The sequence below is a fragment of the Camelina sativa genome, chromosome 5 (genome assembly GCF_030686135.1).
Source record: "Camelina sativa cultivar CO46 ecotype springtype chromosome 5, ASM3068613v1".
Classification (NCBI taxonomy): Eukaryota; Viridiplantae; Streptophyta; class Magnoliopsida; order Brassicales; family Brassicaceae; genus Camelina; species Camelina sativa.
The window spans coordinates 31,340,941-31,352,784 of NC_141884.1; the positions used below are offsets into that span (position 1 = coordinate 31,340,941).

An 11,844-nucleotide genomic window follows, 5' to 3' on the forward strand; every position below is an offset into this window, starting at 1 on the left:
TCACTTTAGAGTTGCTTTTGGTTGAATTTGTTTTTGATTTGTAAATATAGAAATTCAATTGGATTTAGATCGAAGAAAGCTTAGCACATTGGGTGTTTTACAAAGGTTTATGGGTCGATTGAGCTATCTATTAGATAAGAAAGGGATTTGGCTTTCGATTTCAGTGAATTAACTCGATTAGAACTCGTGTACCATTCGATTCGATTTTGATAGGAGAGAGAAGGTGGTGAAACTGGTAATACTGATATTTTTAGTAAAACTAGTAAAACTAGTAGTAGTACTAATTATGATTTTTTTTTATATTGGTTGGTTTGGCAGGATACAATATGCGAGAACGTCATCCTACATTTTAAATATGAAGGACGCATGTATAGTATAATGTTTAAGAGGAATATAACATTGTTGATGTTAAAAGCAAGGATACAGAGGAAGCTTGGGTTTGTTGAAAGTAACGTTCAGTTGCAGCTGAGCTACAAGCCACTACTGGTAGAAACATTGGAGCATTGTGAGCTTAATGATGATGAGGATGTTAATGTTTATCTAGACTCAGTTAATTATGAGAAGCGAAGATGTATGTTGTTTGTGAATGTCATCCCTTCTGAGCCTCAGCCTGAGCAAGTTCCCATAGTGCCCATAGTGCCCACAGTGCCCACAGTGCCCATAGGGGACCAAAGTTCTGTTGGTATGAACTATGAAAACCAACATGCGAAGGATGGTGAAATCGGACCTAACGCCATTGTTGTCTACGTAGGCAAAGAAAAGGCTGTAGAGGGTGATTCTAATAAAGAGGGTGAAGCTGAATCACGTGATGAAGGTGATGAATATATTGACCCACGCCCTGTTGTAGAACCGTGTAAGTATATTGAACCATGGGATGACGGTTTGGATCTGACTAAACTTCAAGAATTTCCAAACAAGAAGGCATTGCAAGATGTGGTGGATAGAGCTTCATTCGCTAACTGTTTTAGTTTTGAAATAGTAAAGTCGGACAAGGTGCGTTATGTGGTCAAATGTCCTAAAGAAGAATGTAACTGGGGTTTACGAGGTGGTAGGATTCAAGGTACATATATTTTCTCGATTAGAAGGCACAACAAGATGCATACATGCTCTCGGGCTAGTCAAAGTTCAAGCAATAGTAAGAGGCAAGGCACTCCACAATTAGTTGCTTCTCTTTTACATGGTGATTATCCAGGGCAAATGGAAACTCCACCTCCGAAAATTATCATGGATCTTGTCAAGACAAAATTAGGTGTTGATATATCATATTCCACGGCTTGGAGAGGGAAAAATCAAGCTGTTACTGATTTGAAAGGTAGCCCAGAAGAAAGCTACAAGATGCTGCGATGTTATCTGCACATGTTAGAGAAGGTTAATCATGGTACAAGATCATATGTGCATTGCGATGAGAATAATAAATTCATGTACTTGTTCATAGCTTTGGGAGCTAGCATTGAAGGATTTAAAGTCATGAGGAAAGTTATAACTATGGATGCAACTTTTCTAAAGAACGGATATAAGGGTGTTCTTGGTTTTGCTTCAGCTCAAGATCCTAACCGTCACCATTATCCCTTGGCGTTTGGTGTTCTTGATGGTGAGAATGATGCAAGTTGGAATTGGTTTTTGGAGATGTTGAAAACCGTTGTTGGGGATTCTTCTGAAATAGTATTTATGACTGACAGAAATACAAGTCTCATAAAAGCTATAGCTAATGTGTATCCTCTGGCTCATCATGGTTTTTGTATATGGCATTTATCCCAAAATGTGAAAGGTTATGCTCGTAACGTGAACAAAGACGTTGTTGCATGGAGATTCATGGAGTGTAGTAGGTTTTACACAGTGGCTGAGTTCAACATTGCTTACGCATCTTTTACGACAAGATATCCTTCTGCTGCCAAGTATCTTGAAGAATCTACCCAGAAAGAAAGATGGGCACGATGTGTTTTTCCAGGAGATAGATACAACCTAGCCACAAGCAACTGTGTTGAATCGTTGAACAGCGTATTCAAAGATGCAAGGAGGTACTCCTTGATACCCATGCTTGATGCAATACTTAAAAAATTCTCTGAATGGTTTAATGAATATCGAAAAGATGCTGTGTCTGGATCAGTCGCAAATAAATTGGTGCCTTTAGTGGAGAACTACTTACATGATTTATGGGCAACTGCTGAGAAACTAAAGGTGATAGAGCTAAATGGTTTCGAGCTTGAATACAATGTCATTGACAGTGACGGAAAGCCTTATTTGGTGAAGTTGCGATTGAGAAGTTGCAGTTGTAGGTTTTTCGATATACTAAAGTATCCTTGTGTGCATGCATTGGCGTCTTTCATTACATACCAAAAATATGGAGGTAAGGATTTCGAGTTACATGAGTTGTGTTCTAAGTATTATTGGACGGAGCTGTGGGCAATTGCATATTGCAGGACAATTTATTTAGTACCTGATAAGTCTCGATGGGATGTCCTAGATGACGTCCAAGATATGGAGATCATACCTCCGAATCAGAAAATAAGAGGGGGAAGAAAGAAAACAAAAAGGTATGCATCTGCTGGGGAAAAACGACCAAAAACTCGACCTAGGACGCAGAATAAAAGGCACCGGAGACAAGGACTCCAATGGTTGTTATTTGGAGATAATGTTCATGTTTGATTCACCTCTTCATGTATCAATTGTGTTTGGTTTGATACTTAATGTAAAACTTGGTTTGAAACTTAATTTGAAGTCTATTAATATTTTCTTCTTTCAAAATATGTGTATATGAGAGAGTAGAACTGGCAGAACTGGCAGAACTAAGATAAAACTGGTAAAAATAATAAAATTGGTACTACCTAAAATCAATACATATTGTATAATACATATTGTATAGTATAAATGTTCTACATAGGTTTCTACTATAAATGAATAATTTTCGAAAATATACCAATTTTAATTTATTTATTGAAGAATCTCAACAAGTGTTTCCTTACACTTTTAATGTCACTTTGTAAATAATTACCAAGTAAGCATGAAAAAAGTTATAGAATTATAAGTTTTAACTTATGAAGTTGCAAAAAGCTTGTAATTGTATGTTAGTTAAGTTTAATCAACTGTAAAACTAAAAAAAGTAATGCTAAGGTTTAGTAAAACTAATTAAACTGAGAAACCTCTAAAGTACAACTATTTGCAAGTTTAGTGCAACCGCATTACTCGGTAAAACTGTGTGTGAACACACAGTGTGAACACGCAGTGTGAACGCACACATCTTTTACACCTGCCCAGAATTTTGTTTTTTCTTTCTTTTTTGACGACAGCATGAAGTTTATTTTTTTATCTATCTTCACTCCAGCTCATTCTCAGCCATTCATTCATTTTCTTCTTCCAAACCTAAAGTACACCGAGTCCTCCTTCTCTCATCTTCAAAGTCGAAGATCCTAGATCTATTTCTCTCCTTCTCAAACTATGGAACAATTTGAGGCCGACCCATACTATGCTGATCAGAAGAGGGCGAGTAAGTTACAAGCATGGCGAGAAGCCATAGCCGATGGTGATTTTGGCATGCCTCGAATTTGCCCATGTGGCAAACGAATCGTCAATGAGATCTCTCCAACATAAACAGAGAAAAAGAGATGGTTTACTTGCGTTAAGTATAAGGTAAATTAAATTTAATCAAATACAATTGAGATACCTAATTTTGTTAACTGTTTGTTGATATAATTTGCAGGATGATGGATTGCACAGGCGGAAAAATTGGGCTGATGCAATTGAAGAAGAAACCCAAACCTTAAGGAAAGATGTTGATAACCATTGGGAGAGATTGAAGGAATTTGAACCCCATCATACTAAGATCTATAATTTGCAGATGGAGCTTAAGGAGAAGAGTGACGAGATTGCCAAACTAAAGGAGGAGTTAGCGTTGCTTACCACTCGAGTCGATCTCCTGGATAGGTTGTGTTTCGATTGATATTATCTGAGTCGATCTCATTCTACGTTGGTTTAAAACTTGTTGAATCAGATTCTGTTTCTTATCTTTTCCTTGAATTCTCTTGTTGAATCAGTTTCTTATCTTTCATGTGACTTCTCTTGTTTAATCATGATGTTCTATGTGACTTCTAGGATTATGCCTCCTTCTTGAATTGAATCATGTTCTATATTTTTCTTATATGAATTCTCTAGTTTTTGTTTAGTTTTACGTAGTTTTACCAAAAATACGAACGGAAAATCCAAGAAAATAACGTAGTTTTACATAGTTTAACTAGTAATACCAGTACCAATCGCAAATCCAACAAAATAACGAAGTTTTACATAGTTTTACTAGTACTACGATGACAAATCAAAGAAAATAACATAGTTTTACTACTTCTTAGACCTTTTCCTCTTCGTCCCTCTCCCTCCTTCTTGCGAAGTACTCGGTTGCTCATCAGCTACAGGCGCCTGACATTAAACCAAATTTTGTTAACACCTTTTAGTATTATCAAGTATTACTATAGTATTACGAAGTATTACCTTTGGTTTCTCTTGCTCTTTCACATATACTTCCAACGGTTCGATCCTTTTTTCAAGCCCATCAATCTTCGCCGAAATGTTATCGAACTGGGTTTTCATATCCTGCTTCATGGTCCTTAGAAGATCCACCAACTCAATAGTATCTTCTCTCGGTTGTTCATTGGCGACTATTTCCTCATTCGCATCGTTTTGTCCTGAACGAGTAGCCACATCGGCTGTGTACATCTCCTCCAAAAGTACAGGTAGTCCTCTACGAAGGCGCCACATCCAATTGGCAAGAACGACATCATGGGTATCCTCTTCCTCAGCTTCTTCCATGATTAAATCGAGAAGAGAAATTTCTTCATCATTATGAGGGATCACACTAGCAATTGCCTGTGTAAATGACCTACTTTAGATACATTACAAACCAATTATTCAAATGATTAATAATGGCAATTGCTAGGATAACTAACCGTTATTGTACCAAGTGTATCACCAATATTCTTTAGAGGAAAACCTTTCTGACCGGTCCTCTTAAATTTCCTCCTGCACATCCTAGGACAACTTGCATCCGCCTCAGGAATTTGGTCAACGTAAGTGTTCGCCAAAATTGGAACTGCCTCAAATAGTAAAAACTACACAACACAAGGAAAAAAACTAAAATCAGCTTCACTTATAAGAAATATCAACAATGAGAAAACTTCAAATTTTAAACTAACTAACCTCCAATAGAATACAAAAACCTGGAACAGGCCATAACGCATTCTCTTTAACACGACCCCATTAAAATGACTCATTGTATGGGAAATCTCTTCTAGCATGTTCTCAAATGATAATCTCCCCCAAGGAAAAGACACACAAAAACCTAGATCATTCACTGCGCTTACAACAAAATCATCGATACCCATTGCATCTCTCCCCGAGTCTTTTGTATAGCCTGCAATGATGCTTCCTAAAAAGTAGAGAACCGCCATCTTCAACCTATCACGAGTACGATCTGGTTGCATTACCAATAGGTGTCTCCTCACATCTTCAAGTGTAATCTTTTTTTTTCGTAAAAAATATTTCCTTCGAAACACGGTACCGCCGGCTTCCTTGTAATCAAGTGGATAGCACCAACAATCTAATCCAGACATCAAAGCATGTTCTCTCAGACCATACCGGATTGGAACACCATTCACAACAAACCATGCTTCCTTCTTTTTTTTGATTTTAGCCGTTCGAAGTAAGAGCATCCACATTCCCATAAGCTTGTGGTTTGGTTCCCTTGGCATGTGAAAAATGTGCTTGAATTGTGGATGCTCTAATTTATCCAGCGTTTTCAAAGTTTCAAAAATATGACACCTAGTCGATAGCTTGATTTTCTTGTTGTACTGGCTAGGCTCGAAGTGCATTCCTAAAGGTTTCATCGCTTATGTTTCCTCCGATTCCTGCAACAATATCAGTTTTATATGAGTTATACCAATTATACAACAACTAGTTCTACCAGTTCTACTAGTTCTACACCACCTAGTTGTACCTGTTCTACTAGTTCTACACCCAAAAGTTGCACCAGTTCTACTAGTTCTACACCCAATAGTTGCACAAGTTATACTAGTTCTACACCAATAGTTGCACCAGTTCTACTTGATCAATTTCAAATTCCAATGAGTTTTCAAATTCCGAACGAATGACACAGACTTGTTGTACTTACACTTGCATCATTGTCCTCCTCGTGCTCCATCTCACTTTCGCTTGTACTCCTTCTCGAGTTACCTGTCGAGTTCGAACTTCCCTCCTTATCTTCTTCTTCTTCTTCTTCTCCTTCATCGTCTTTTTCTTCCGATTCTTCTCCTTCATCGTTTTCTTCTTCCCCTTCATCGTCTTTTTCTTCCCCTTCTTCACAATCTTCTCCTTCATTGTTTTCTTCTTCTTCATCGTTTTCTTTTTCCCCTTCATCGTCTTTTTCTTCCCCTTCTTCACAATCTTCTCCTTCATTGTTTTCTTCTTCCACTTCATCTTTTTCTTCTTCCCTTTCATCGTTTCCTTCTTCCCCTTCATCGTTTCCTTCTTCTTCTCCATCGCTTGATTCCACAGAAGTAGATCTCTCGTTATCTCCTCCTTCTTCATCATCTTCTTCTCCATTACTTGATTTCGGAGTAGCGGATTTTGCTTTCTCTACTTCGTTCGCATTTTCTCTTCCGACCACCGGATTGGGTTCCTCCGAAACTCGACTTTCACTTTCTTCCGCCACCGTACTCAAAGCTCTCTCTCCTCCTACTGTCGCCGGACTCAAACCCGACACACCTACTTCCGGCGAATCGGATTTTGCTTTCGAACCACCATCTCCTTCTGAGATCTTCTTCTCTTTCAAACGCTCACTCCTCCTCACACGACCCCCCCCTTGTTTTCGCCATCTTCTTACTCGATTTTTACTTGATTGAATGAAAACGAGAAAACCCTAGTTCTACAGTTTCACCCAAATCGCTTCGAATTTCCCGAAGAAATAGAAGAGTGACGAGAAAGAGCAGTTTTAATTTACAGTTTTTTTTTTTAAAAACCGATTCAGTTTTTTTGGGTCTTAGATCCGATTCAGTTTTTTGGGTGGATACTACCCATATATTTTTTGTAAATATCTAAGTTTTCTATGGACAAGAATGTAAAACAACACATTCTCGATTTAAAAAAAAAAACAAAAACAAATGCCAAAAAAGAGAGGGACTTTTGAGATTGTCAGAAATGTTTTAGGGAGTTCTGAGACAAAAACTCGAAAGTAGATCCCCATAACACGGAAACTCTAACATACCACACTCACGAATCATAGAGATAAACGGAAGAAAAGACGAAGCCGGTTTCATCGCGCCGGTTTCATCGCGCACCACACACCAATGCCCTGACAGTTCCAGCTTATAATCTTCACGTTTGAACCGGTAGTTTCGGAAGAGCCACCATCCCTTTCTTCGACTTGCGGGTTCCTCCTCCCATAATGCCATCCTCTGGCTTCTTCTGATTTGGCCTGACCACCCCCTTCTGTTTACAAGAATTGCCGGCAGAATTCAATAACCAGGCATTAGCTAATAACCATTTACCCGACGAAGCTATAGGCACAACATGTCGTTTACCCACCCTACCACCCTTAGACCCATAACACCCAACCCTTTTATCATTTATAGCCTTATGATTACCCAAATTAACATCCCTCATCGCTTGATTAATAACCCCCAAACCCGCATCTATAATAGAGGAGATAGATGTGTTACCTTGTGGAGCATTGTCCTCGACCTCAGACAAGCCCTTCTTTGTATCCGACAGAACCTCTTTATCATCTAATATATTTATAATTAATTATCTTAAGGATAATGTTTTAAAATTATTTAAGTGAAAATCTATCTTGTCTTTTAAAAAAAGCCGTCAATATTTGGTCAATTAAAAAGTCCAAGTGTTTTTTAGCCTTTGCAGAATAAATATTTAAATATAAAATATTGAATTACAAACATAATGATTTGGATAATAAAAATATCTATGATAACAATAACCAATTAAATTATATATATATATATATATATATATATATATATATATTTTTTTTGACATATGTATTAATCTTATTGATGAAAATGTTATTAATATTAAATTGATTTTATGATTTGCATAATGTAATAAAAATTGTTGGGAATTAAATTATTTTGATGGCAAATTAATGTAAATAATGTGGTAAATAAGAATTAAAACTTAAATTGGCTTTGAAGCTTTATAACACTGACACATCAGCTTTTTGGCCAATATACGTGATTATTATTATATAAGGGATTTTATTAGTAAGTAAAATAGTTACTGTTAGATATTCAATCATATAATTTGATATAATTCTTAATTTGCAATTAATATATACTTTTAGTGACAAAATTCATATTAACAATTGGATAAATACCAAAATTAGTTTGGTGGGGACCACAAGTCAACAGTCAATGCCCAAAACGGTCAAACACGGATGCTCATACCTTCTTTCTTTTTTGATAAACCAGAGCCTCACGGCTATTCATTCATTCAAAGGTAAAGATTACAGCTTTTAGAGTTTTAGCTAACACTAGGCGTGAATCAAAGAAACTACAAGCATAGGTTAAAGCAGATAAAAGAGATAGGAATATCGACAACAAGACCAATAGAAGTTGTAGACATGGGCTAAAGGGCACCAAGACACAAGCAGATCCAAAGGGTGTCGAAAACACATTCTCGGTGATAGCGGGAACATGGTGAATTGTCCTTATCAATAGATATTGGGACGTTACGAATGGTTCCATAGCCGAGAATCTTGCGGGATGGTCATCGGCAAGGAAGAGGGTGGTTGTGGGTTTCATGGCGGTTAGAGTTTGCTTAAGAGGTTGTCGGTAACCGCAGTTCCTTGGAATTGAGGTCATAATGCCGAAGCTCTTCAAACTTTGGACAAAGGTGATACACTCCTTGGCTTTGATGATATACAGTTGACAAAGTTCAGGGCATAGAAGAGATGTGGATAGAAGATTAGGGAAGCTCCGGTAATCACCTCTTCTTTGAGAAGTGATCATAATGTCGGTCTCCCTCACACTTCGGGTAGCTGGACAGATGGTGCACATGAGGAATTGTATTGACTCAGGTTCCAGATTCGACAAGTAGCACATAGTAGAGAAACTTTGGTAACCACAGCTCCACAGGGCTGAGATCATAATGCCAATCTTCTTCAAACTATGGCAGTCATGGGGGTTAATCCTAGATAGATCTGAAGGCAGGGTTCTCAAAAACCTTTTGTAACCACAAAGCAACAATGATTGATACTGATTCAACTGCAGTCTTCGGACAGTTGGTTTCAAGTATCGGCACAGAGGTACACTAACTGGGAACAAAAGAAGATTTGGGACAGACCTGATTTGATGAAGCACAATACTCGACTCGTAAAGCTTCGTCTCGAACTTACGCAGCTCCGGCGTCATCACAGAGCTCCTGTCCAACTGCGTCCAAGTAAAACACTTGGTGAGGGGAGCTAACTCCAAGGAACAAGGAGATGTTGGGGATGACTTCAAGGGGAGTTGGTAAGAGCGACAGAGACCAAGGCTAAGAGCGGGTTCAGGGATCTCAGATTTGACATTGGGTGGCTGAGGGCTCGACAGAGGCAGACCGCCGAGGAGACTCACCGGTTGAGATAGGGAGGAAAGGGGAGGATGAAGCTGGAGCATGGCCGGAGTAGCGATTGTTGACCCTCCGGTGAAGTCGAAACAGAACCAGACCAAGACTAGTGAGCAGAGAAGAGAATGAGGGTGACAGATCGAAGTCCCAGCGGCGCCGATCAAATTCGACGCCGCCGGAGGAGGATGTCTCGTGAATCGTGCCAGAGAGAAGCGGCTAGGGCGAACGAATGGTAAATGCTCATACCTTCTTTCATGTCTCTAAAAATATTCTTTGAATGTAGTTCCATCAAGCTACGCTTGTCATTATCAAGAATCAAAATATCATCTCTCTCTCTCATATGTTCAAAAATAGTGAAAACCAAAAAAGGAAATATATTTATCATATTCTTCTTGTTGCTATAGCTTCGGTGAACTATTTAAGAGTTGAATGTATTTTTTAATTGTTAAATTGGCTTGAGTTAAAACCATGTTGTGGTATTCTTTGAGCAACCTCAGAAGTCAAACCTCTAGCTAGATTTCCATGCTAAAATGCTTGGTTCCATATCATTTAGGAGTTGTTCACATCCATATTTCCTTTTAGTCGTTTTTTTTTTAAAGCTAGATAATTATGATTTTAACAAACTCTTATGGCCCAGATAGCTTAACCACATAAAGCTCAATCGAATGACATAAAACAATATATATATATATATATATATATATATATATATATATATATATATATTCGTCCGAACCATCTACGAAAAAACATTCTTACTAACGTATGTGATTCCGGCACCATTCAGATATAGGAGAGTCTTGCTATACGGATGAATGGATGGAAGACCATAGAGGAACCATACCAAGCTACTCATGAGAGCAACGAGATATGGTATTGGTGAATTTTCCTCTATGGCACTTTTGGCCTTTAACATTCTAATGAATGTTGGTCTGTATTATATTAAAACAGAATTACTATTTATCCAAATTTTGAATTAACCGAAGAAAGCTAATTAAAGTCATTACTCATTATGTGCGAATATGATATGAAAATTTAAAATTTTTAGCAATTGTAATGTTTAGTTATTTAACATTTATTTCGTTGATAACAATATTTCTTTGATGATACAAAATGTTTAACTCAAATTCCTGTTTGTACACTCTTTATTTAAAATAACAAATATAGATTGTCTTTCTTTTAAAAACAGATTGTTAAAATATTTTTGAAATATTTGAAAAAGTATATATGAGTTAAACTTACGTTGGAGGTAAGAGCAGACCTACACCAACGCAACTCCCTGAAAATTTCAAGAAATTTTTTTTTTTTTTAACTAGTTACAAATATATATGTATATATATATATATATATATATAATTATAAATAAATTGGAAAGCAGAAGACTTACCGATGATTCCCAATGTCGTTTGTATGATGTACACATCCATGTGTTCTCACAGAGGAGTATTAGAAGAAGGAGTATTAGAAGAAGAAGAAGAAGAGAAAAAGGATTAGGAGGAGTATTAGAAGAAGAAAAAGAAAAAGAACTAAGTATGAGATAAAATGCTACAATGATGATTGATTTATATACTAGTATATACGATGAGAAAAATTGTTCATAAATTAAGAGATACTTGCTAATTAGATTTGTGTAGGTTAAGAATCTACATTTGATAAATTAGTTTAGATAAGTACTATTAGTAACTTGCATATATCATCTTTTCAGCCAAAAAAAGGTGTTCCACTTTTTATATATACATCATGTATCATTGACCCGACAATAGCTTATGTTAGCTTAGGGTTTCGAAAGATTAGGCGAAAACCTCAAATCCATTTTAACCCGACAATAGCTTATATTAGCTTATAACAGTTTTGAATATACAGTTATATTAATTTTAATTAGCTAATTAAGTTTTTACTTAATAAATAAATTAAAAACCCAAAGAATCTATATATAATCTTAAGACTGAATGACACACATAAAAAAAAGAAACAAGTACTTCTTCTTTTTTGAAGATCTTCATGTTTCAAAATAATCGAATGATTACAAAATAACAATATTATTTGTCCCACATGTGTTGATTGTTGAACGAAAGTTTGCTTAGTTAGAAGTATACTAGGATCGGACCCGCACTACAGCGCGAAGGAATATTCATCTATTTAAATATGATTTGTAGTAGAAATTAGAATACACGTAAGATTGTGTTTGTAAAAATACAAATTCATATAAAAATATACATTTATAATAATATGCATCTACAGTGT

The 11,844-nt window shown here is 36.7% G+C and overlaps 2 protein-coding genes across 2 annotated transcripts; one reads left to right on the top strand and one right to left on the bottom strand.

Annotated features, from left to right (window-relative positions):
- Positions 1-573: 573 nt before the first annotated feature.
- Positions 574-2,646, top strand: LOC109132881 (uncharacterized). Its single transcript, XM_087512633.1, has one exon. The coding sequence runs from the start codon at positions 574-576 to the stop codon at positions 2,644-2,646; it is 2,073 nt and encodes a 690-aa protein (XP_087368759.1).
- Positions 2,647-4,180: 1,534 nt separating this feature from the next.
- LOC109133032 (uncharacterized protein At3g43530-like) lies at positions 4,181-7,578 on the bottom strand. Its single transcript, XM_087452792.1, has 5 exons — positions 6,155-7,578; positions 5,185-5,891; positions 4,935-5,096; positions 4,480-4,854; positions 4,181-4,407 (listed from the first exon to the last, which is right to left on the bottom strand). Exons 3-5 carry the CDS (start codon positions 5,013-5,015, stop codon positions 4,330-4,332), a joined length of 534 nt encoding a protein of 177 aa, XP_087308918.1. The 5' UTR covers positions 5,016-5,096; positions 5,185-5,891; positions 6,155-7,578; the 3' UTR covers positions 4,181-4,329.
- Positions 7,579-11,844: the final 4,266 nt, after the last annotated feature.

Bases quoted from the DNA above. Each gene is read 5' to 3' on its own strand.
- LOC109132881 (XM_087512633.1), top strand. From the start codon at position 574: ATGTTGTTTGTGAATGTCATCCCTTCTGAGCCTCAGCCTGAGCAAGTT.
- LOC109133032 (XM_087452792.1), bottom strand. From the start codon at position 5,015: ATGTGCAGGAGGAAATTTAAGAGGACCGGTCAGAAAGGTTTTCCTCTA. The intron at 4,855-4,934 runs GTTAGTTATCCT...TCATTTACACAG, and splicing joins ATACACTTGGTACAATAACG to GCAATTGCTAGTGTGATCCC. The intron at 4,408-4,479 runs GTAATACTTCGT...GTTTAATGTCAG, and splicing joins AAGAGCAAGAGAAACCAAAG to GCGCCTGTAGCTGATGAGCA.